We start from the raw sequence: 25,047 nt of genomic DNA, 5'->3' as shown, positions 1-25,047 counted from the left end.
TCCAATTTGAGGCTTTTCGTCAGAATCTTAACCAGATCACTACGTATTAAAAACCTGTAAGTATAACACTGAAAGCAGTAGATAAGTAAGTGAAAACTCCCTGCATTACAGGGTCACCATATTTCAATATGGTATTTAACTTTATTTAAAAATAAATCTGCACTTACCGTCCCCACTTGAAAATAAATATTAATCACAGTATATTTACACACTGTTTTTGTGAACATTTGTATGACTGCCTTTTTGGTAGCTGGGAACCAATATATACATTTTTTTTGTAAATAGGAGCAAGAAAAACACACAGAAAGACAAAAATCCCTTTATACCTGCAGAAAGCAAATTCATGGTTCAGGCTTGTCTGTGGACAGTGACCACTGACACACAAACTTTAGAAGAATATTCTCAGACTCAGGGGCACCGTGTGGATTCTGCCCAGTTTCACCCTGTAGTCAGCATCTGGTGGTGGTGTTGAGGTGAGAGCAAGTTGATGCTCTGCACCAGTCAGCCAGCAACACAGACTAGTGATTGCTTTTCTGCTTACTGAAACAAAAGGGATTTTATGTGACTAAGGGAGACCTGGGTTAGCCTGCTGAGCACAAAAGTCAGGATAAAGACTTGGCAAGCCCTGAACAAAAGAAACCAAAATATGAATTCTACTACCTTACCACTCATGGGCTCCCCTAAAACAACTACAAAATATTCTATAATTTTGTCTAACAACAAATTTGGCAAGGGAATAATTTCTCCCAAGGGAAAATATTTCCAAGGGAATAATTTTTCAAAATTTGACAAATACAAACAATGTTACAGTTGGCAGTATGTGTGCCTATAAGTGAAATTTCTTATGTAATTCATTCTGTCTATTCACCCCACCCTGACCTTACAAGATCAGTCGTGTGCGTGTGTGTGTGTGTGTGTGTATGCTTCTGCATTTCTTCTCTTCATATTGTGATCACCCCTTTTGGAGGAAAAGGAAGTGTCCCCCACCTCCACAAAGCTCGACAGGCCAGGTGCCCCAGGATCCTAGCTCTGGTGCTGTTTTGGGTATGTGGATATAAGGAGAGGGGGTTGAGAAATTAATTTTGGGAATGAGGCATGTGAAACCTATTTTGATTTTGATTTTTTTTTCACAACTAACGTCTGGGTTTGCCAGGCTTCCCAAGTTTAGACACGACCATCTGCAGAAGAACAGCTTTCTGTAAGTAGCTGACTCTGTCTGCTACTCTGTAAGGAGGCCCCATTTGGCTTAGATTTACCCCGAAATCATTTTGAAGCTGAACCTTTATAATAAAGTCTTGTGGACTGAAGTTACCTTCTACATGTCACCCCCTTGAAGGAGTCCATCACAACTGGAAACTTCACATTCAATATAAAAGGTTCTTAAAATTCAAACCCAAACATGCAAATATAATCTGCTCACACATTTTACACTGACAACCACAGCCCTATTTGTGGCTGTGCTTCTTTTATGTTTAATAGGCTCCCGCTCACTGGGAGAAGTAACCCTTCTCTAATAGTCTAAGGTATATACATACAATCCATCCTTCACCCAGTGTCACATACATGAAAACAAAGAGCTGAGCAGGTATTTTCTTTGCAGTTGGGGCCATTAGGATTTCTGAAACCCTTATATAGTCCTTAACCCAAGTGGTTTCTTTTGTAAAGTCTGAAGGTCTGAACACTCCACAGGAAGCCATGTCCTGCTGCCCAGGCATTCGAGCTCCTTTCAAAGTGTCTCAGGAATGGTCATCTGCACCACGTCTCCATACAAGCAGGTGGGAGAAGCATCTGGGAGCCACGAGAACACCTCTCCTCACTAATCACTGGACATAAACTTGGTCAATGCTTCCACTTTCATTCCCATCTCAAAGGGTGTTCTTATGTTTAAGCTTTCAGGATCGTCCAGGCTGGGCTGTTCTTACACACGAGGTGAAGGGAATTGTGTTATTTCAAACACTGAAGCATATCTTTTTATTCAGAAAGCAGTATATTTTTTGTTGTACAACAAAAAACCATTTTACCAACACTTGTGCATATCCACAAATATTTTTGAGTTTAAAAAGAGATTTAACCAATCATTGATATAACAGTTTTCTCTTAGAAGCAGCATCTTTCTAAAATAAACTGAGTATTTTGAAGAAAAAAATGTGCATTTATACCTGAAGATCAACTACTGAGCCAAAGGAAGAAGTCTAAAGACAGCTTTTGCACTGTGTATGTTATCTCCCTGGGGGCACTGCGGGGGTGGGGGGTTGGGATAGGGGTGTGTGTGTGAAGAGATTCAGTCCCACAGAGCATGGTCACTGAAATGGGCGAGATTTCCTCTGAGAAGCCTTGTAACAACACAAATAAATTCTGCCCGAGTGCTTCCTTCCAGGCTCCTCTCTAACAAAAGGCTGATGTGAAATCTCCCGTGGCTATCCTTAATAATGAACTGGGCATCAGTAGGGAGTGACGTGTAAATGTGTCCTCTGAACCAGAAACTTCCCTGCTTTTCATCTGTGCATAATTCATTCTCTAGCTTCAATAATGTGAGGGACAGGATTTAAACATTTAAACAAGGAAAGAGTTACCTCCAGATAATTTTCGATTCATCACTTTCTCTTTAATTGTGACCTGAAATGTGGGGACAGGGGGGACATATTTATTTGAGGAGGGGGATCAGGATGGGGTGAAGCTAGAAGAGGGTATCTCTGAAAGACAAACCCTGGCAAGATGAAATCTCCCTGGGGAGACATTAGAGAAACTATATTGAATTTCATTTTTTAAAATTGGGCATGAAAGCTTTCATTCAACTGTGGAATAACTGACGCATGAATTCTAGGATGGGGATGGGGAATTTAAGAGGTCATATATTGTCTTCAGGTGGTAACAAACAACACACTTAAGCTATGGTGGGTTCATGTGCATCTGCTTTATTTTCACAAGGTTCTTTGACTCTGATAGGGGATTAAAGACACTGCATGACTAACTCCTCCAGGCAGGGATGCTTGAGCTGCCATAGACAAGTGGGAGGACCTCACAGGGTAGCAGCACGGGTGTGAGGACAGTACTGACTTGAGACAAGGACACACGAGAAACTCAGGACATGGCCATGGCTATAAAATACATTATGTTTTATTAAAACACAGTTACTAAAATATACTATTTTTTTTCTCCCTCAAAATTAGGCTATTCACAATGTAGAGCTGGTGAAGAAAACCCATGTAAGTAATTTTAATACTAAGCTGCTTGGAGAAGCACTAGATGAAACATGAGGTTTCTCAGAAAGCAGAGTTGTCTGTTTCTTTATTCAGACTTTTTTAGGTCGCCTCCCAATGCAATTAATGTGTCCTTCGTTATTGTTCAGTGCTTAGTGTTAATGCTTTTAATGTGGGCACAAAGTTCCATTTAGTTTGAACCCGAACTTTGCCCACCGGATAACTGCCACCTTCCAGAGAGAATGAACAGAAAAAGAATACTTTTTCGGGGTGCCATTCCTAGTCTCATTCACTGATACTTTCAACAACAGAAAGATTAACCTCTTAAAGGCCTATCATCACATATTCCAAATTGCATTTTTTAAAAATAGAACATGATTAAAAGATACAAATTTCTCCAACTACAGCAAAAGGAAGTTCTACAACTAGCTTTGAAAAGCGACCTCATTTTAAGGCAGTGTCTGGGTTAACCTCATCAGGTACTAGGCAGTGGGTGGCTCCTTAGCCTGTATCAGCCACAATATTGTAAGTAAGAGAAACAGAAATGTGACTTTCAAAACAACATATATAGGTTTTGTTTCTGTTAAAGTAAGAATTAGCAAGTCAATAACTATAACCCTAAAATGACTCAGAAACTTGGCTGTTCACCAAGGAATGAAGAAATTCTGGAATTTTAAAAACATTCTTTGTGGCATTCATAAAGTTCACTGATATGAATGAACCTCAAGTGAGTATGAAGAGAAAAGATGAAGGACGGATGGACACATGGACACACGGACACACACACACGGCATATGTTTCTTCATATGGTTAGAAATGCAGCTGATTATAGTTGATGATATCTGCCTAAATGTCCATCTGTTTCAAACAGTGGGTGGCTTGGTCCATGCTCTGAAAATAATTTCAGTGACCCAGATCTCATTCCCATGCCACAGGGCTTGGCCAGTCCCTACAGGGCACTAACTTTGCTCAGTGTGCCCAACCCCCGCAACTTGGCTCCCAGTACATCCACTCATTCTTGACTATATGCCTTCTGTTTACTTTCCCAGCCCTACTTGGCTGTGTTCCTCCTCACCCTGACCTTAGCTCTCTCTCATGATCCCAAGTCAATTTCAGTCAGGTCCCAAACTTCCCCACTCAGAATGAGCCCAGGTCAACTTGTCAGGACATGGGTGCTGTTGCCATCATGGTGGATGATCATGCTTGGTTTTTAATTCAACTTGCATAAAACTGGGTATATGAGATATAGCAGAAGAGTGTTGTGGCAATTAGGCAAAGTAGTGGGGAGAGTAAGTGCCCCCAACTTCCTGGTCCTGAAGGATTTTGTGCTCTTGGTGGTGCTGGTTTCCTCTTCAGATATTTAGCATCTTCAGCTGCCTGTCTTGCCTAAACCTCCTCATAATAAAAATAAACGAGGTATGACAGTATCAAGGTTAATCCTCAGGGATAACTGGGGCGCAAGCCTGATGCAAAGGGAGAGGTCATTTCCACACGTGGTACTGCTGGCTTCACTACATGCCAGGTTTGGCTTAAGTGTTAACTCTTCAGTAAGCCTTCACGGCCCACCCTCTGTAGTGGCCTCTTTCAGTTACTCTCACATCACACTGTTTTCCGTTGTGACACTAACACAATCAGTGATTATCTTGTCACTGTCTGTCCATTAGAATGTAATGGCCTGCCCCTAGAATGTAAGCTTCATGAAGGCAGGCACTTGACAGAATAGATCTCATTTACTGTGGTATTGCCTGTGTCGATGGCAGTGCCTGGCACATCGAGAATGAATTGGCACAGGAGAAGAACGTATTTAGTTACACATCAGTGTAAACTAAATAATGTCAAATGAATGCATGTGTGGGAGAGTGGAATTCACAGTGCACCTGAAACCATACATGTAAGTAATCTGTCCTCTCCAGTGCTGTGTGAGATGGTTAGGAGGGGATAAATCAGGACCAAGTAGGTTATTGGACTTTGTCTTCTATGTTTCAAAATAAAGAACAGAGTAGAGAAATGTGCCATTCTTGATGTCCCCAACACAGATATGAAAAACTGACTAGTTCTATTGCAACTTCACTAGAGCACTGATCTGGATGTCAGGGAATTTGGCCTCCAGCTGATGGCTATGGTAAGTTTTGACATGGTACTGATTCTAGGATTCTTGCTCTGATCCAAGTTCCTTTCTGTTTGGTCTTTATTATGTCATGATATTAAGTGGGAAGAAAACGAGAACTCCAAAGGAGGACATACTTGTGGTCTTCAATAAAACCATTTTTCCTTTTTTAGTTCTAGCAAGGCCTCATTTTACATTTTCACTCTAACCAAGATGATTTTTTAGCACAAGTTTCCATGAAGGGACTGAAATGTAGAGATCTGGGTGACTATTCCTCAGTTTATTGGTGGGAACAATTTTGGCTCAACAACCTACAAGCTGTGACATAAAAGCCAAGCTAATATTTTAGGAATCACCACATTTTACATTTCTAGATACTACATATTTTGGACTCAAGTCTCTCAACTTTTTTTTTTTAATTTTGTGATAGTTTAGACAAAATGGACAGAGACCACCTACATTACTGCTTATATATTTTTTCAACAGTAATCAAAGCCTTTAGATTGGTATCTTTACTATGTTTTAAAATCTGTATCTTTGAAAAAAAAAAAAACAAATTTCTTGGTATCCCATTCTTAGAGATTAGGAAAGTTCAAGAGAACACACTGAATTAAAAATGTAAAACTAAGTACCAATAAAATTAAGTGTAACAGGATGAAGGAACTGAAGACCAGTGTTAAAATGCATTCCAGTGAATTCAACTATAATGGTCAATATATTTTCATATCTCCCCAACTCTGTTCATACCATCTACTCTTATTAATTCTTTCCATAGTAGACTCTGACACTGAATTAAAATGGCAAATTTCAAATTGGTGAACAGTGTAAGTTTTCAAATATGACCTTTAGTTGATAAGGTACTGATCAGCTTTTACATCAATCCCATTCGACAACCCCAGAGAGTCTCCTGGGAATTACAGACAAGATGGATGCACATTATGAGGAACAGCAAATGGAAATGGGTCAACCTAAGACTGGTAATGGCCAACCTAAGACTGGTAATGTTCAGCCAAACTAGTGCAGTAGTGAGGAAATGCTATCAAAACTGGGAGCACTATTTCACCACTAGTTCCCCAGGCCACCATCTCCCAAACTTCCTTTCCCAGGTAAGATGATTCATTTTGACCTGAGAATGGACTCTCCCCCATCCTACAATTCCAGCCCAGAGTGAGAGTTCATCCTTTTCCTCTTTCCCTGCTATTGTTGTTTGGGCAACCACATATGATGACACTGGAGTAGGAGGAGTATTCTGTGTGTATGCTTTTAAACCAATGAACTCATCTGATATTTGTTTACTGAAATGAAGAACACGCCGATAGATGCTTGCATCAGAAGTACCCACCAGTCCCTGACAGAAATTAGTTCACATTCACACACATACACCTGCACACACCTTGCAGTATCTCTCTGCTCTCCTATCTACTGCTTTGTCACAAGTTAGAAGTTAAGACATTTCTAGCACCAACACAGCACTAATTCTCAAAGGGACACTGAGCATCAGAGTAAAAAGATGAAAACTGTGCCATGTTCAAACTAAATAAGGTACAGAAGTAACAGTGAGACCCTTGGGTTAGGAAACAGTAGAAGCCTGGATGTTTCTAAAATTAAAGGCTCTCTTTTTTAATATAGTACACTGTTGTAATTTAAGAGATGTGGGGGATAGTCATCACTACTGAATTTAGAATGTCTTGTTAAAGTTGGGATTCTGAAAGACAGAAAAATAACAATTGACTAATGATCCTTCAGAGATAATTAAGGGAAAGGAAAAACTTAAAAGACCATACAAACTATTTGACTAAATAACTAGAGATGTTACTTTAGACAAAAAAGTACAGAATAAGAATTGCAGGTGGATGAAGGTAGTTCGAGTGGATGTGAATATATGAGCCAATTTGAACGGAGACACACATACACAGGGAAGGTCATGTAATATAAGAGGCAGAGATGCAGCTAAAAGCCAAGGAAACCATGGGGTTTCCAGAAGCAGAAAGAGGCAAATCCCTAGAGCCTTGCGAAGGAGCACAAGCACTGTCAACACCTTCATTTTGAACATTCCATCTCCACAACTGTGAGAGAATAAATTTCACGCCACCGAGTTTATGGTAATTTGCTAGGGCAGCCCCAGTAAATGAATATAATACATACATACTTTTGTAGTCATCAGCTAGTTTCTGTTAGCTACTGTGAACATTTTTTCTTATCTTCTTATAATATTTGCACTACATTTCATTATGTAGGTATAACACAATATACATGATTTCAGAATTTTATCTTCGTATGTTTAACTCCAAGAAATTCTAGCTTGGTTATTTCCCCTCTTTTCTCAGTTCATTACTATTGTAAGACAAAGAACTGGAGGCCACTTAAAAGCTAAAATGACGAAGTCATTGTTGGCCCACATAAATAGACACTGACATTTTTCTATGTCCTAATTCTTCAGGTGAATTTGGGAATAGATTTAGTTGTTTGCTAGTTAAGAGCCTTTAAAGCCAAAAGAACACCATCGATTCTGAGTTCCCTTGTTAACAGGAAAGGAAATAAGCAATCATCTTACTATTTAAAAAAAAAAAAGTCATGTCCTTGGCCATCGTAAACTAAGGGAATCACAGGATGTCCTGTCTAATGGTATTTGGCTTCCTTTCACGGAACAACTTCAACTGAAGCTAAAAGAACACTCTCAAATGATACTTCAGTGGCTGTGACTTGCTTGGTCCCAATCAGAACACAGAAAATCTTCATCTACAACCGTAGATAGTAAGAGATTACTGCCATCATGGGAGCAGTAATTCATCTGAAATTTGACCTGAAGGTTTTGCAATACAGCAAATAAAAGATAAATGAAAGAAGTTGCACTCACAAAATCTCCTAGCAGACCCAGGGCATTTGTGAAATTGGAAGTGACATATTTTATGCTATCTTTGGATTGTGAAACATATGTGGTTAAAGAGTTGGCTTCCAGCTGGAAAAATTCTGGAAGCCAAGCATCTCACCCTCTCACAAATCACAAAGTCCCCTATAGTTGCTTCCAGGTAAACCTAAGACAGTACTGGGCTTTTGTTTCCCAGTTTCTAAATTCTACTTGAGGCAATTTCTCCTTCGGGGTTCAGAGAAGTCACGAGCCAAACTAACAATAACAACAAAACTGCCAAACTAGACAGAATAGAATGGAGTAAGGTAGAGCTGGGGGACGTCTGCCTTAAAATTAAAGAAAAAAAAAGAAAGGAGAATATTCAATTCTTTATCATGGGCAACATTTTGTAAGTATGAAAATGATTCCTGCTTCATTTAAAGAGGAAAACATTCCTACGCACATATGCCTATTAAATTTAATAGTGGAAAGTTTGATCTAGCATTAAAGGGACACTCAAAGGAAAAAAAATCTACGTAATTATCGGGTTCTTCTCCGTGGAATTAAGGGAGGATCTTATATCTTTCAAGAACCGAAAGAAAACCTAAATTTAACATTGTCACATGATTAAAAGTGGATTTAAAGTTTTTTGGGGGTTTTTGGGGGGCCTAAAACAATGATCCTGTTATTACTTTGCAATCTTAACAGAATCATATAAGATGCACTATGAGACCTGGACCTAGTAGCTAAAAAGGGCATTTTGGACAAATACTAGGCAGAGCTACTATTTTTTTTTTTTTCTTGAGGGGCTTATATTCAGGTTAAGAACACAAGACCCATGTCCATTAAAAACTATGTCAATACCATATTATAGCATTCAAAATATATTTTTTACAATCCTTTTATAACAATAAATCACCTATTTTTTAAAAATAGATAAAGATTTACCCGCTCCACTAAAGACGATATATAGACAGCCAATAAACAAATGAACAGATGATTATATTTAATCATTAGGAAAACATAAACTAAAACCTTCATGAGATAATCTCTACATAATCCATAGATATGGCCCAAATTTAAGACTGACAATGCCAGGGACTGAGGAGGAAGTGAAATACCTGGAATTTCATCCTCTGCTAGTAGGAATATGAAACGGCACAATTACTTAGGATGAATGTTTGCAGCTTCTTCAATTCTTTAAAGCTAAAAAAATACCATTTGATCCAATCATTCCATGCCTAGGTAGTAACCCAGAGAAATGAAAACATCTCTTCCCATAAACAATGGTACATGAAAACTGAGAAGTTTTATTCATTATTGGTAAGAATTGGAAACAACCCAAATATTCATCAACCCAAGTTGTGTTCCACAGTAGGCCCAAGAGTAAGAAACCACCGATAAACCCAACGTGGGTGAATCTCAAAATCGTCATGCTGAGGATGAAGTCAGCACGGAAGAGTACAATCTGCATGATGCCACATGTAAGCCATGCAATCTAATCTATGGTGACAGAAGGCAGAGCAGTGGTTGCCTGGATGTGTGGACAGAGGAGATATAGATGTGCAAAGGGTAACAGGAATCTTTGGAAAGGGATGCTTCAAGAGCACATCCACTCCCCAAACTCACTGAATCATATACTTTATTTATTTATTTATTTTTAAAGATTTATTTTTATTTATTTTTTATTTATTTATACAAGCACTGGGTACAGTCAGAAGCGTGGGAGGGTGAGAATTCACCAGAGCTAGAGCGGGATGCAGAGCAGGCAGAAGGACCGAGGTACACTGCTGAGGGGAGCAGCGGGCGGCAGGAGAGGTCTGCGTGCCATGCGGGACCCTCCTCCAATGGCTGGGGAGCAGCCGGGGATCGAACCGGCGCTGCAGAGGCTGCGGGCAGCTTCGCAACCTGGTGCTCAACCGCTGTGCCACCGGGGAGGCCCTGAATCATATACTTTAAATGGATGCAGTTTATTGTACAGAAATTAATTTTTAATAAAGTTGACAAGGGAGGAAAGACTATAGTGCAATTTGAATTTTTTTCAGATTCACTTTGGACTTTTAATGATGAACATTTACTATGTGCTGCCAGGTACTGAGGACACAGAGATCCCAGATAATTATGAAGACAGGGTGAAAGAATAGATTGAAAGTGCAAGCAACAATACTAGCTAACATTTTTTAAGGCATTTACTTCACACCAGTCACTGCTATAAAATATATTTTATATTCTGCCCTTCATTTAAATCCTAAGAATCCTGTGAGGTTGATGCTGTTATTGCTATTTGCATAATAGAAAATGAGGCTTAAACTAGAAATTTTGCCCTAGATCACATAGTTAGGAAGGGGTGGAGCTGAGGTAGAAAACAAGGGTCATGCTGAGCCCATGCTTTGCCTGCTACACCTCACTGCTTCTCTAGGTGGCAAGCAGGGCACTGTGAACAGGCACTGGAGCTAATGGGGGGTGCTGAAGGGAGGCGCTGGATGGGTGTGAACTGCAAATGAGGCAGCAGTCCCACACTCACCACACAGCCTGGAAACATGTCTGTTACTATTGATGCTGATACCTGAAAGCCAGGACAATGTTAGCTGCCTGTCAGAAATTCCAGGGACAGAAAATTGGCTTTCCAAAGACCAAACCTCAGTTAATTGTGTCTTAGTTCCACTAAGGGATTGGAGAGACTCCCCACATCCTCCTGTCATCTGTCCCCTGTCTAGCTGGCTGATGGCAAACAAGGCTTTCCCTCCCTCGTGGGAGAATAGCAGTAGAGGGACAGATTTGTGGGGCTCCCAGAAATAGAAAGAGAGGGTACATGGAGGAGGGAGGGGCAGGCTGGAGCTAATGGTTTCCCAGTGGCTGGCACATTCACCCCAAGCAGTCCTTCCCAGAGCCAGTCACACCCACCACGTTGCACAGTCTCCCTACCCACTATTACCCCCTCTTCTGCTTCCTCCTTTGCTCACAGAGACAGTCAGCTCACAAGCTTCTGTTTCACCGTTATTGATGGTGAGCAGGTCCCTACAGTTCAGAGAATGTATTCAAAGCTCTCCTCTTCTTTGTTTATTCTTAATTGGTCAGTCTCCATGGGGATTCACTCAGCCTACACCCAGGCTGGCTGGTGAAGGACTGGAGCAGAGAGGTACAAGGCTTGTTTCTTGGCCACAGTCACACTATAGCATGGGGGTTATATTCAGGTCAAATTACGCTCAGTAACCTCTTTGAGGTGGAAGGTGAGGCTTGGAGTTAGGGAGAGGACAGGGGACTGCAGGTACAGTGGCTAAAATTGGCAATAACCTATAATTGCACAGTTGCAGGACCACACTAGATATCTGACACACAGCATGTACTCAATAAATGAGAAGAAAACAAAAATTTAAAGAACATATCAAAGGAGAATCCTCACAGAGGATTATTTTGCAGTTAGTGCAAGATTCACGGAGCATACTAAGCAGGCAGAACACATCACAGAAAACACCACAAGACAGTGTCAATGTATTCCAGAGAAAATGAAACAAAATATGGAGATGGATCGCCATATACACATGAAACCCTGAAGGGCAGATGCTGGAGGAGTACATTTCATTGGTGATTTGGGATGCTATTTTTGTATAAAGATGGCACTTGCTTTAGGCAAATCTTTAATCTCATCCCTGTGACTTTGGCTAAATTCATACCTATTTTGAGGTGCTTCCCAATGTATTTAAGAGTGCAAAACATTGTTAACATTAAAACTCATCTAATTTTTTAAATCCAAATTACTAGGGCACTGAATGAAATACCACTGATGGATTAGGTAATACACTTATATAGTTGCAATATTTTTAAAAACATAAAATGGTACACAGGGACTGATCTGACTGGCTCCCACCATTATCAGTTTATATTCTTTCAGTTTCTCCATACACATCAGTAGGGACATATATTCTGATTTTCCTTACTTTTTACACAAGTCAGTATACAGCACCATTTTAACCTAGTGACAGTCTGTACGAATAACATAAAAATGGGGGGAGCAGAGGAGGTAAGTCTTTTACTTATCCTCAAGTGATTCTCTGTAAGGGAGCAGCAACCTCCCACCACATAGGTCATTCAACAAAGCTCACACTTGTGCCTCCAGGTGCTGTTAAAGCCTTTACAGAGGGCACTGTAAGGAAGCCACACACTCAAACACAGTATTTATTTACACACTCCATTTCTGAAAGCTTTGGAAAATCAGGCCTCTCTGGTGGCGCAAGGGGTTAAGCACTGCACTATGAAGCAATCCACAGCCTCTGCAGCAAGAGTTGGATCCCCGGCCAATCAGAGAGAAACCCACATGGCGAGGCAGACCTCTCCTGTCTCGCCCGCTGCTCCCCTCAGCAGTGTATTCCAGTCAGTCTGCCTGCTCTGTTTCCCACTCTGTCTCTGGTGAATCATCTCACTCCCCTTATCTCTGGCCTGTACCCTGCTCTTGTATGCATAAATAAATAAATCTTAAACAAAAAAAAGCCTTTGAAAATCACAGGAGTGATCATTTTCCCAAGTATCAGGACAACCATAAAATATCTTTATTGGGGTCAAGTGAGTGTACCCCTCTATCTCAGATGCCTCCCACAAGTACTGTCAGCCTGTGGTCCCTATACTAGAGGCTTTTCATGAAAGGACTGTGTATTATTTATCTTTGTATTCCAAGATTCCAGCATTAAGTCTGACACATAGAAGGAATTCAGTAAATTTGCTGAAAGAACAGATTAAGAGATCACTGGAATTCTAGCTTAAATTTTAATATAACAATAATTGTGTAAAATCCAAAAGTGGGAATTTAAAAAAATTATTTAGCAGTCTGAACACGTGTTTTAGACCAAAAGGAAGTAGATGGGGGCAGTTGGGTGGGGAGGTGAGGGGTCGAGGAGAGGAGCCTATTTTAGTAGTTTCATTTTCTTCTGATTTGTTGTGCAACAAACACAAATCTTAGGAGTACGGGGGGGCTGTTAAATGAAGGGACACTTCTGTTTATAATCAAAGTGAAACTATGAATATAAGAAAATCTTCCTGAGATGTCAATGCCTCTGACATTTCTGACAAATTATCTCTCAGGACTTTGCCAAGGTAGGCTAACACTAAATAAATAACAAAGAAGTAATGTCTTAAAAGCAAAACAAAACAAACACACTACTTCTATAGAGGAAAAATAAAATGGAATCACAGAAATCAAAGGCGTGCCTTCCATGAAGAGCACTGTCGTTTTTTAGGCTTAGGTAACACTGGCCTTTAGGCTAACTTTAGGCTAATTGTGTACACAAGGTCACAAGACTTACAGACATCCCCAATGCACACTATGTATTTCAGTGCATCTTCTTCCTTCTCAAATCTCTTGCCCTAATTCCCTTCTTTTCCAAGTCATTGCCAAAATAAGATTCTTTGGGCACATTTTACCTGCAAATAGAATGAGGCCTAGAAACAACAGTAAGACTGATCTCTAACTATTTTCTTTACAAAATAAAATACACAAAATGGCACCGTCACTAAAAGCAGCCATCAACCTGACCATCCTATGTGTATATCGCCACCTTGTACCCCTTAAGAGAAAAAACCAAAATTGTACTTTAAGAAACTCTGTCCTGGTTCAAATGAGTAAAATCCTAATTAGCCTGGGGAGATTTGACACGGAAAATGCACAAGTTTTTTTTTTTTTAGTAACCTACTAAAATTATTTTTTGATGGCCTATAAAAGTCTTGTTTAATTTTTACCTCACTACTGATTTATTTTCATTAAAATAAACTATCATCTTTGGGGAGGCACTAAACAAAAACATATTTATCAGGGCAGTTTTCTTTGCTTCATACCACAAGGCAAAGGTGGTGTAAATTCAGTTTTTGCCCAAGTGAACCATAGGTTTCTGGTTTGAAAGAATTCTCCAACAAAATCGAAATGCCAAGAGAGATGATCAGAATTTTAAAAATTTTTTTATCAATTAAATTTTCCATCTACATCATTGTTGCCCCTATAGTTCTCCCACCACTGTATCATTCATGAACCATCACCATATTCCGTTGTGTTCATCCCTCCCCTGTTCTGCACGCCATCCCCCCACACTCCCCACCACCCAGATCAGAAACTTAAAATGAGCTAAGAAATAGGTTCCTATGATACCCAGTGCGATATATATGGAGTGTGGTAAGAGGAGGCTGGGATGTGCTTTAGATGTTAGCTGCCACAGCTGACTTAGTACTACAGAATAGGATGGCCGATAGGCAGCCTGAAGACAGGAAGGCTACACATATTCCAACAAATTTCATGGTGGAAAAAGGCACTTTTCACAGGAATAAATCGGTTTTTCTTTTAATGTGGAATTGATAAAATTCAAAAACGAACAAATCCAGGTTAAACTCTCACGCCCCTCCAGAGTCATCATCAAGTTGATCACCCTCTGGCTATAAGGGAATTGGTACTAGAGGCAAAGAGAGTGTTCCATGCAGTTTCATCAGTCAAGTCTGCACAGTTTTATGGCATTAAATGACTTGAGATCACAATGAAGTACTGGACACCCTGCTTCTGAGTTTAGGAGGATAGTGTAAGGATAGTTTGGGAATATAGTGTAAGCTCTCTATACTAGCCACACCTTAGAGTTACACTCTGACTATGCAGTGGACATCTGCAAACACAGAAGCCTCTGTCCGACCTCAGTACCAATCCTGTTGTGGGGTGAAGCTGAGTTGATTCCATCTATGAGAGGAGCGATGCCTTGGGCCATGCATATGTAGCTACCTTATTCTGATCCCTATATTAAGTTCTGAGAGTTTTCTCACCTGGAAATAAGGATTCTCCAGTAATTCTGGACCCTGTGGCATGTGGCACTGGAAGACTCCACTTTCCTTTCAACTCTTATTTCAAAACAGGAGATAATTCCAGCAGGCACTTTTGCTTTCATTATGCTGCTTTTCAATGAATGAGCTTTCAACAGCTTTCCATTTCTGACTGTCCTGCTTGCCTTTCAAGGTTGCTGCCCTTTCCACCACTGCCCAGCATGTATCTTGCCAGAGCCATGAAATTTTTGATTCCAAAGCCTATATACTCTTTTCACCAAAAATTTTGGTCTTCCACAGTACCTTTTAGTTTCCTCCAGTATTTTGGCCTTGAAGCTATTTTTTTCTACACTGAGTCCCTGTGGGCTTAGGAAATGCAAACCACTTATGTTCTCATACCAAGTCTATATTCACAAGATAAATCTGTTGCAAAATCAACTGCTTACGTATCTGACTTCCCTAGAACTCAACAGCTTTGAAGGGGCATCCAGCAGACACCGTGATCTGACTAGATTCACAAATATTTGTTGAATTAATTCTCCAAACCAAGTAGAGTATTTCAGTTTCTTATTTCTCCTTCCATTAAAAAGGGGATTATTTGTGGCAGCTTCAAGAGATCCCTATAAATATAGAAAACACAGGGCATATATGGAAATCAACCTCCTAAATTCAGAGGACCGACTCAAACCACTGTTCTGCTAAGACAATGCACTGTAAATAGATAAAACCAGTGATAACCACTGCTGAGCAGGGGGGAGCCTCAAAGGCAAGAACATACAGGAGACCATCCTCTTAACAGAAGCTCTGATAAAGAACCCTGAAAAGAATTTCCAAAATTGGAAGCCTAACAATCAAAGCATCAAGTCATCCTTTGATTTTTCACTAATACTAATAAAATATTAAAGACAAATATCACTATTTTTGAAAACCTCTTATGACAGTTATAAGATGAAACCAATATGACACGTAAAACTGTTTTGGGGAATGTAATCTGAAACCCATTCTGGTAAAAAGTGAGCCACGTTCCAAAACCTTCTATTAAATGATACATTTAATAGAACTATTTTTCACACATGCACACACATACAAACACAGTATTTTTTTCTTTAAGAATTCCGTTTTTTAAATTGGCAAAGTTGGATGTCAAAGCCCATGCTTTTGGCTTAAATTTTAGTTTTGTCTTTCTTTATAGACCATTTCCTGGGACCAAGTAATTTTTTTTTTAAGTCTCCGAAACATATGCTACTGTAGTTGCAAGTTCAAATACCCATGCGGAAAGAGTCCCCTGGACTTTATACATTCATTCTCAAAAGCCTGGAGTATGCAAACAAAGATGCAGTGGGCAGAGGGCCAGTTAATAAATCTCATTTCCTACTAGCATCTGCATGGAATGGAGCTGTAGAGAGTTGCCTCTCCAGGGACAGCCAGAGCACGACTTGTCCGCTCTGTGAATTAAAAGGTGTCACCTCAGATGGCCCACGACACATTCATTTTTTAAGCAGCTCTTAAAAATCTATAGATTTCTAGTACTCACAAACACGAGGAGGAAGCTGGGGCTGAGCAGGCCATCACAGTTGTGGCCACCAGCTGCAGAAACATGGCCATACAGCTCTGCTGAATCATTTTTGCACTTGCTCTTTTCAACTGAAATTACTAATAGAGGGTAATTTTCTAAAGGAAACTTGCTCTCTTAATCAAAGTGCACACTGGTTTCAATAATAATTTACCAACCACTCTAATCCAGGCTATAAAAATAGGCTCCATTTACGCTAAGAGCTACCTGAGTTAAGATACCTGGGTCATGACCATATTTTTTTTTTTAAAGATTTATTTATTTATGCATACAAGAGCTGGGGCACAGGCCAGAGATGCGGGGGGATGAGAGGATTCACCAGAGACAGTGGGGAACAGAACAGGCAGATTGACCCAGGTACACTGCCGAGGGGAGCAGCGGGCAAATCAGGAGAGGTCTGCTGTGCCATGTGGGTTGCTCCCTGGCAGGCAGGGGATTGAACTCGTGCTGCAGAGGCTGCGGATAGCTTCATAGTGTGGTGCTCAAACCCTTGCACCACCAGGGAGGCCCGTGAACCATATTTAATTCTTATTTACAAACAATCTGGTGCAAATAGTACAATAACAATGTCTCCTGCTAGGAAGAGTGTGCCTGCTCACTGACAGGGCTAGAGAGCTAGGCCTTGTTTTCCAGGTGTCCTTTCTTGTCACCTATGCTGTTAGCCAGGTGAGTTCTAGTCTGGGAGTCCTGAGAGTCCCTTTTCACAGTAACAACATCCTATATTTACACAGTTGTGTTCCTTTTAAGAAATTTTTTGTTTTAAATGCTTGAAATTAACCTCATAAAACCTTTATAGGAACACAATGAGATGTTGTTATATGCATGGAGCAAATGTAGAAAAATAAATCCAAACAAAAAGGACTTGCTGTGGGCCTATCTTAGAAGTCAGTGATGGAACCAGGAAGAACTTTCCCTCTGAACTTCCCAGGTTCTGGGCTTACTCAGGCCCTCCAAAATGCTTGAACAGAACTCTCAGGCACATCTCATTGTTGAGAGCTATACTGAACCTACAGCCAAAGCAAAGCTGGTGTTTGGTTAAATTTCTATTCTAGCTTTGAAACTGTCTTCCAGTTTTCCTGAGCAACTGACTGGCAATCTATTCCAGCCCCAGGATGCCAAGGTAATTATGGAACACTTCCTGGATAGAGAAATGTGTCATTTTCCCTTCCCCTATGTCCCTTCACAAAATAAGTGGTAGTGACACTACACTGGTCACCCACTTTGAAAGGAAAGCAGACCAAGGAAAACATCCAGAGTGGCTGTCTCCATGTATACGCTTTGAGAATACAATACAATGCAATTCTGGAGATTTTCTTCTTCATTTAACCTATGACTTTGGTCACTATAGGTCGGATAATCCTGTTATACAAAATAGGAGTGCACTGATGCTCCTAGTGAAGAATTTGTTTGGTTAGATGTTTAATAAAATTCAGTTTTTTTGTTTTTTGGGGGGGACTATTACAGGGATTCAGAAAGTAACCTGGGAATAACTCAATAAATGAAAATAACAACTTGGATTGAATGAAAACGGTAAACAAAATGTTATTTTTAAAGCAATAATTTATCACCAAAGGCAGCAATTTAACCTTCCTGCCAAATCATTTTCCATTGCCATTTTAAGTTAGTTCATATGAGTAATAAAACCCAACTGGGTAACTTCCTTTGGCCCATGTGGTAAAATTCGAACTCCATCTTAAAAGCAACTGCTACCTACAAGGTAGGGATTAACTCATTTAGCAAATGAGGGTTTCACATTTATTACCTTTAAGAAGAACTTAAATAAGTGAGGTTTAAAAGTAACTCTGAGTTTTTGTTTGTATTTTTAAATTCTATTTTAGACTGGAATGTTCACAGAGAAAGGTGGAGGAGTAAGGAACTTTCCAATTACAACAGTCTCCAAAAGGAGAGTCCCAGAAGTTATGGACCAATTTTGGTCTATATTAAGTAAATAACAAGCATTGGGATCTGTAAGGATGCCATGTCAACATATTAGTTGGAATCATAAGGCATGAGATTTTGGTGACCTCATGGGCACTGCCAAAATTAACTCCAAGTATTTATATAACTGCCAGAGATGAGAGGGCAAAGGTTGTGTGTGTGTGTATGTGTGTATGTGTGTGTATACATATACATGTATTTTCTGAGACATAAAATAGTACATTTCTTTGGTCAATGAGAGGGTAAGTGAGGGTTCTTTTTATCCTATTATGCAACATTTATACACACAGCACATTCTATCTATAATACCAATGTTTAGATACTGAATACTGAATGCTTAGATGAAGGGTAAAAAAAGTTATTTCCTGTTACTCACTAGCTGAGAGGATGTGCTTTTGAGGTATGTGTGCTCTGCTTTATAGCAAAAGCATTGTTAGTAGTTATCAAGGTAACATTTAAAAATAACTACCCGGTACAAAAGAACTTCAGAGGAAATATGAGCAAAGCTATCAGTCTCCCTTCAAGTCTGGCCTTCAGCTGCATTAGACTCTAGCTGCATTCTCCATTACATTGTTATCCTTATCAAACAATGCAAACAATTTTAATGAGCTTATCTACTAGAACATATTGCCAGATATGCTAATGTAAAAATGATGCCAACTGTACAGGCCAACTCATTAATCAAAAGGCTCACAATACAATCACCAAGATCAGTTCCATCCTCAAATCAGACTCAGCAAAATACCAGGAATTACCTTCCTACTATAAATAAGAAGGGTGGGCTCCCCCACCCATGCGGAGGCCATAAATTCCTATAAAATGCATAAAGGCACCCATTTTTTTCCACGTTCAACACAGCCCAATCTCTTTCTAATAAACCTTGGGTTGTATGGTGAAAATTTTGGTGAATGCCTGACACGGTGACCTCTGCTGTCAATCCTTGCACCAATCAGCGAGCAGAATTCTTACAAAGCTCCATCAATCTGGCGGTTTAACATCACAGACTGCAGCTTAATCTAGAGGATTCCATCTTTCCTGCACACACCAGGGCAAGCGCAAACATTTTTCTCGCCATCCTCCAGTTCTCAGCCTTTGGGCACAGCTACCTAATGGTTCCTTTATAATCTAAAAGGGAAGGCGGAAAGGAAGTGCTACAGCCTGTCTCCCTTTAGCGAGAGGAGGCAAATTGCATGCATTTTTATCAATGTGGAAGGAAAGAGATGGAGGGGGACCCCTTGCAGGCAGCAAACCTATTCACAAAATGCTTTCCATCTGCAATCGTGAAGCCTCCATGCACACCCCACGAGACACATGGAAACAGATACCCAATAATCACAACCGCCTTCACAAACGCACGTCTGCAGCCCGGTCAGGGGTAGCGGCTGCTCCATTATATAATGCGCCGGATTTCCGCGCGCCCCCGCCGAGGTCCCCGCCCGGGCCGCTCCCGGTGCCAGCCCCATTACCTGTAGGAACGCTCCCCGCGCACTGTGTGCTTCCGGAAAGGGATGATGGTCCCGTTATCTTGGATGATGTCGTTGTTGTTCTCTCCATTTGGGGACAGGGTTTGGGTCGGGCCAGGCATTGGCGCACTCCCGTGGCAGGGGACAAACCGCTGCGCGCTGGCTGGGGAGGAAGGTGGCTGCGTCTCGTCTTCCCGCTCGCCCGCTCCTCGCGCAGACTGTGCCTGCCGCCCGCTCGCTCGCCCGCTCCCTTCTCCAGCCCCGGCTCCCGCCCCGCCCTCCTGCGTCCCGCCCTCCTGGCCGCCGACGTCAAAGCGCCGGCAGCAGCACCCCGGTCACATGGCCCGGCCCGTCCCCATAGCAACCCGCTAACTCATCACCTCGCCTCAATTCGCACAGGGCCGCGGCTGACCAAGCCAGCAGCAGCTCCAGGCAGGCACAGGGCAGGCCTACATCTGGCATGTAAAACCCCAGGCCACCCCCCACCCCCCTCGCAGACTCGCCCTGTCTGAAAACCAGCTCTTCCTCTAACCATTTCCTTTCCGACCCGTGCTCTAACTGCAGCTGTGTACACAAAAGAAGGATTCAGGCACAGGGGTGTGGGGGGACCCTTTAACTCCTTCATACCAAGTCCTCACGCCATTTGAATTAAACTTGGTCCGCATTCAGAAAAAAAAAAAAAAAGCACCCAAAACTTAAGATATTATGATCTTCCAGAAAACATCAGATTAAGGAGTTATAATTTCTAGCGTTCTCCAAACAGCATCGGCCTCCTCCCCAGAAGCAGCCCCACATCTGAAAACTTCAGAAGCTTCTATTTCCTTCTAATGGATGTAGTCTTTAATGTGAAAATTAAAGATAGCAAATCAGATTTTCTGCACAAAAGAATCTGCAGAGATGTTTTTTAAATAGATAACCACCATTTTAGAACATATGGTTACCCGAGACCCACCAATTCAAATTCTTATACTGCCTCCTGATACACATCATTGACTCGTTGCCATTTATTTTAGTTGCATTTGAATTTTACTCATGTACACCCAATTTAGTGTTTGGAAGCTCTCAGCATTCAAGCTATTCTATATCACTGCAAGGCCTATTTCAAATGCATCAGCTATGAAACAGGTACCATGATAATCATTCCTATTTTAAAGATGAGTAAACTAGTGAGATTAACTTGCTCAAGGTCACACCTCTAAGAGGTGGTGAGCTGGAGCTTCAAAATGACATGCTTTCATCAATGGGACTGGACAGTAGTGATGTGTATTTAATGTGAACTCAATAAATATTATAGATTGAGGTAAGAACCAAGTACTTTATATGCATTCTCCACATGACCACAGAGAAAAGGTAGCTGTGAGCAGAACTGCTGGAACTATGCAAAGCCTATAGATTAGATTATAATTCTTAACAGACCCCAGATGTGGCCAGTATTTCCCCCTAGAGAGAGGGAGATAATTTAAAGGATTCTCTGCTTATCAAAAGTGTCTCCGGCCTTTTATGGGGTGGGAAGGGAAGGAGAATTGGTGTGTAGAAGACACAACATAAATACATGAAGCAGAAAGTACTAAACTGTCTGATCCTCCACTCCCCATTATTGTATGGTTTATCAGCTGTATCATTTGTGATAAGGATATTAAAAACAAGCGAAAACCCTGTCGTTCCTGACAATTCTCAGTTTATCTCCCTGGCAATAAGTTATTTCTAGCATCAGGCTTCTGGAATTAGAATCCAATAGTTTACAACCCAGATGGTAATGATAATCTCAAACAAAGGGGCAACTCCCCCCTAATTTATACTCTCTTTTTGGGCTTTATTTTAATAATTTCATTTTCAGCTTTTCTAGTGAGTTCACAGTTGATTCCTTTGTCCATGTCTCAAATTAAGGGAGAATTTTTGTTCATTTATTAAAGATACAATTCTGACCCAAGACTTATAAGAGACACAGATAAATGTCCAAGAGACACACACCAAGCCTCACGCTGCACAATGAGCTAAAGGGGCATGAGAGTATAGCCACTTCTGCAAAGATCCATGCTTCCTTTTGCTATTTCTGTTGACTGACCCACAGATGTCAATTTTCTTACTAGTTGTTCCATTTCATGAAGGCTTCCCTTTTTCATTGGGGACAGTCTGAAATTTAAAGGCACAGTCTACAAATCAAATCTTTAATGTTTTCAGAGCATGCTTTCCCATTTTGGGTTCTTTAATACAGCTTACTTTGCTAAGATCCCATATTGAACTAGTATGTGAGACATAATTTGGGATTATCATGGGACTAAATTAGTCAGAACTTGAATGTATAGTTCACTGATTATACCAACTAGTTTTGCAGAGAGAATACTCCCACTGTTTCCAGGTTGCTCATGAAGGAGGAGATTATGGCCAAGAATTTGGGTTGATGGGTGGGAGGGGGTTAGTGAGTCAGGTGAAGGGGATATCTGAAGCACCCTTGTAAATCTTCCTTCTAGGACTGCTCTGAGCAACATTACTGTAAAGGGCCTCAGAGAGCTCCAGAGATCCATGATTACCTTCTGAGATGCAGGGGTAGCAGGGGTAATAATTTGAAAATATTAAACAGATGTGTTTTCATTCCTCTCCCCATAAATCAGGTTACCTAGCAGCCATTCTCCAGTTTAGCCTTAGGGGAAAGGGAAAGGCAAATTCCACTTTGGGAAGGAGAATACAAGGAAATAGAGAAAGTACAGAAAAGGCAGGAAGAGGGAGAGGTTGTCTATGCTTCCAGGCCTAACAGAGTATAGGAAGAAGGGGATGAAAGTAGGAAAAGGCTGAGTCTCCCATCTCCAGGTGTCAAAGGGAGATGACAAAGAGATTTTGGGTTTATTCTCAATAGGAGGGACTTTTTTCTGATTCATATTCCAGTTGAGAGTTTGGAGAAAGACTGCCTTATAGGGTGTTCTGTAACACTGCTCTCCCCAAATGAAGTGGCAACCCCAGTTCAGCAACTGGTTTGGCATGGTTAGGCAGAGTGGTGAGGAAAGGGCAGAATGTCTAAAAGACAGAAAAGCTAACCCAACAATGGAGACATTCAAAGAGAGAGGACCATAGATTATAGGAAAAAAAAAAAAAAAAACAACCAAAACTTAGCTAAAATATCTGTGTACATCTGTGTGTAGATTAAGGCTTTGTCTTATGTACACAGGTAAACCTAAAATAAAATACTTGCAGGCCACTGTCCTACATTTCCAACTGCCATAGAAAAATGGCTTCTCTCACCAAACATCATTAATGATGGGGTTCTAAGTATCAGCAGATCTGGGTTCCTGGCTTGGTTTCAGCACCTTCTTCTACTTTGCATCTCCGAGATTTAGTGTCCTCATGTGTGAAGTAGGTACAATACTACTGGTTTTAAATGCTGATGTGAAGATTAGCTATTGTATTTAAAGTCATTAACACAGTGTTTGGAATATAGTAAATGCTCTTTAGTTGCACATATATTTTTAAACAAAATTTAGGCATACCTTCAAGTGTTCATTCATTCACTTGACATTTAGAGCTGAATTTCTTGTGTACTAGAAACTGGTAAAACAAGAAGAAAAGTCCCGGACTTTGCCCTTGAAGAATTCATTGGATTGTGATTAGTCAAGATAAAAATACTGGCAATTATAATACAACATAATATAATAATGGCATAGAGTGATATAGGACCATAGAGGATGAGCACTTAATTTAAAATGGAAATTGGGAAGTAGGTCTGCAAAGTTTCTCCAAGGAATAGTAGTAGTAATCTTTTGGTATGCAAGACAGACTGTAAGATCCCTTAGGGTTGGGGCTTCAACTGTTTTGTTCGCTGCTTCATTTGCAATTCCTAAAACATTACTAACAGGTAGTGGGAGCCAAGTGTAAATGTATTTCATTCATTTATTCAACAAATATCTGATTTGATTCTGACAGTAATCCTAACGATAAAATTGAGATTTAAGGGGGAAAAGCAACTCGTCTGGGATTGGATGTCAGGTTTTCTTGGCCCCAAAGTTCACGTGCTTTCCCACTAGGCAGTGTAGAAGGAAGACAAAGGGCTTTCAAGCAGATACCCTGAGGCAATGAGGCCAGAAAAGGTGTGTTCTCTGGGAGATAGCAAGTTGTTTCATATGAACCAAAAACACGGTACACTGTGGCAGAAGACAAGGCAGGAATCGTACAGAAAAGTGGAGTGGCCAGGCTAAGGGGCTTTACCTTCATTCTGAGGATGAAGAGGAACCCTGAAGCATTTAGGGAGAAAACTAGTGGTGAAATTTGCTTATCAAGCAGGTCTGATGCTGGCATCAGTATGGAGAAGATCAAATGAATCAGACTGTGATGAAGGTCTACACTAAGATAGAATCTAGAGTTGTAGAAGCAAGCATAGGTTTGAGATATTTAGAGGGTATAACTGTTTGGACTTGATGATGAGCAACATGTGGGCTTGGTATTCATGGGAGTGAGGATGGGTAGTGAAGGAGAAAGAGACATTTCAAAAGAATCCCAAGTTTATGGCTTGGGTGACCAAGTGGCTAATGTTATCATTTGTCAAGCTGGGAAATACAGATTGAATTGCCTTTCTGGAAGAAAGGTTCCCATAATGTATTTTGGTCATAGAGAAGTACCTTTATAACATCCTAGTGGTGATAATGAGTGGTCAATGAGCTTCACACATAGTGGGTGTTCAATAAGTATTTGCTGAATGAGTGACTATATAGTAGAGTTGGAGATAATATGATTTGGGAGAAATTATAGGTGATATCTGAAGCCATGTATATTTGTGCCCTCACTTAGAAAGAAAATCTGACGTGGAACTCTTTAAAAACCAAGAGACAGAAAGGAAGCCTGTAAAAAGAGACTGCCAAGAATTTTTCCTGATGAGGAAAATCACCAGAGGGAGTGAATCACCCAAGAAAGAAGAAGGTTTCATGGAGGATTCTAGGGCGAATGTCACAAAAGTTTAAATCAGATAAAGTCTGAGAAACGTTTACTAGGTTTGATAAGGTGTTCTCAAAGACATTTTTAAGAGGTTGGATTTTAGATCAGACCCACCAATGATTACCAAAAGAAAAGCAAAGAAATCTTTAACAGGCAGGAAAAACTGCAATTCTTTGCAAAATCACTATTATTCTGACTGAACCAAGGCAGTC

General features: G+C 40.6%; 1 protein-coding gene across 3 annotated transcripts in view; it reads right to left on the bottom strand.

Annotated features, from left to right (window-relative positions):
• The window catches only part of MAPRE2 (microtubule associated protein RP/EB family member 2), a gene marked incomplete at both ends in the record, with an annotated part of 149,092 nt that overhangs the window by 71,277 nt on the left and 52,768 nt on the right, over positions 1-25,047 (bottom strand). Inside the window, one exon of one of the 3 annotated variants that reach the window (XM_084252484.1) lies at positions 19,919-20,037. The exons of 1 other annotated variant lie outside the window; for it this stretch is intronic. In XM_084252484.1, coding sequence (XP_084108610.1) covers positions 19,919-20,037 — 119 coding nt within the window. Of the gene's footprint in view, positions 1-19,918; positions 20,038-25,047 lie in introns of those variants that run through there. One more of the 3 variants, XM_084252486.1, reaches the window with a different exon arrangement.

The sequence above is a fragment of the Talpa europaea genome (genome assembly GCF_964194135.1).
Source record: "Talpa europaea genome assembly, chromosome: 13".
Classification (NCBI taxonomy): Eukaryota; Metazoa; Chordata; class Mammalia; order Eulipotyphla; family Talpidae; genus Talpa; species Talpa europaea.
The sequence above is the reverse complement of the archived record's forward strand: the minus strand, read 5'-3'. Positions and strand labels throughout refer to the sequence as shown.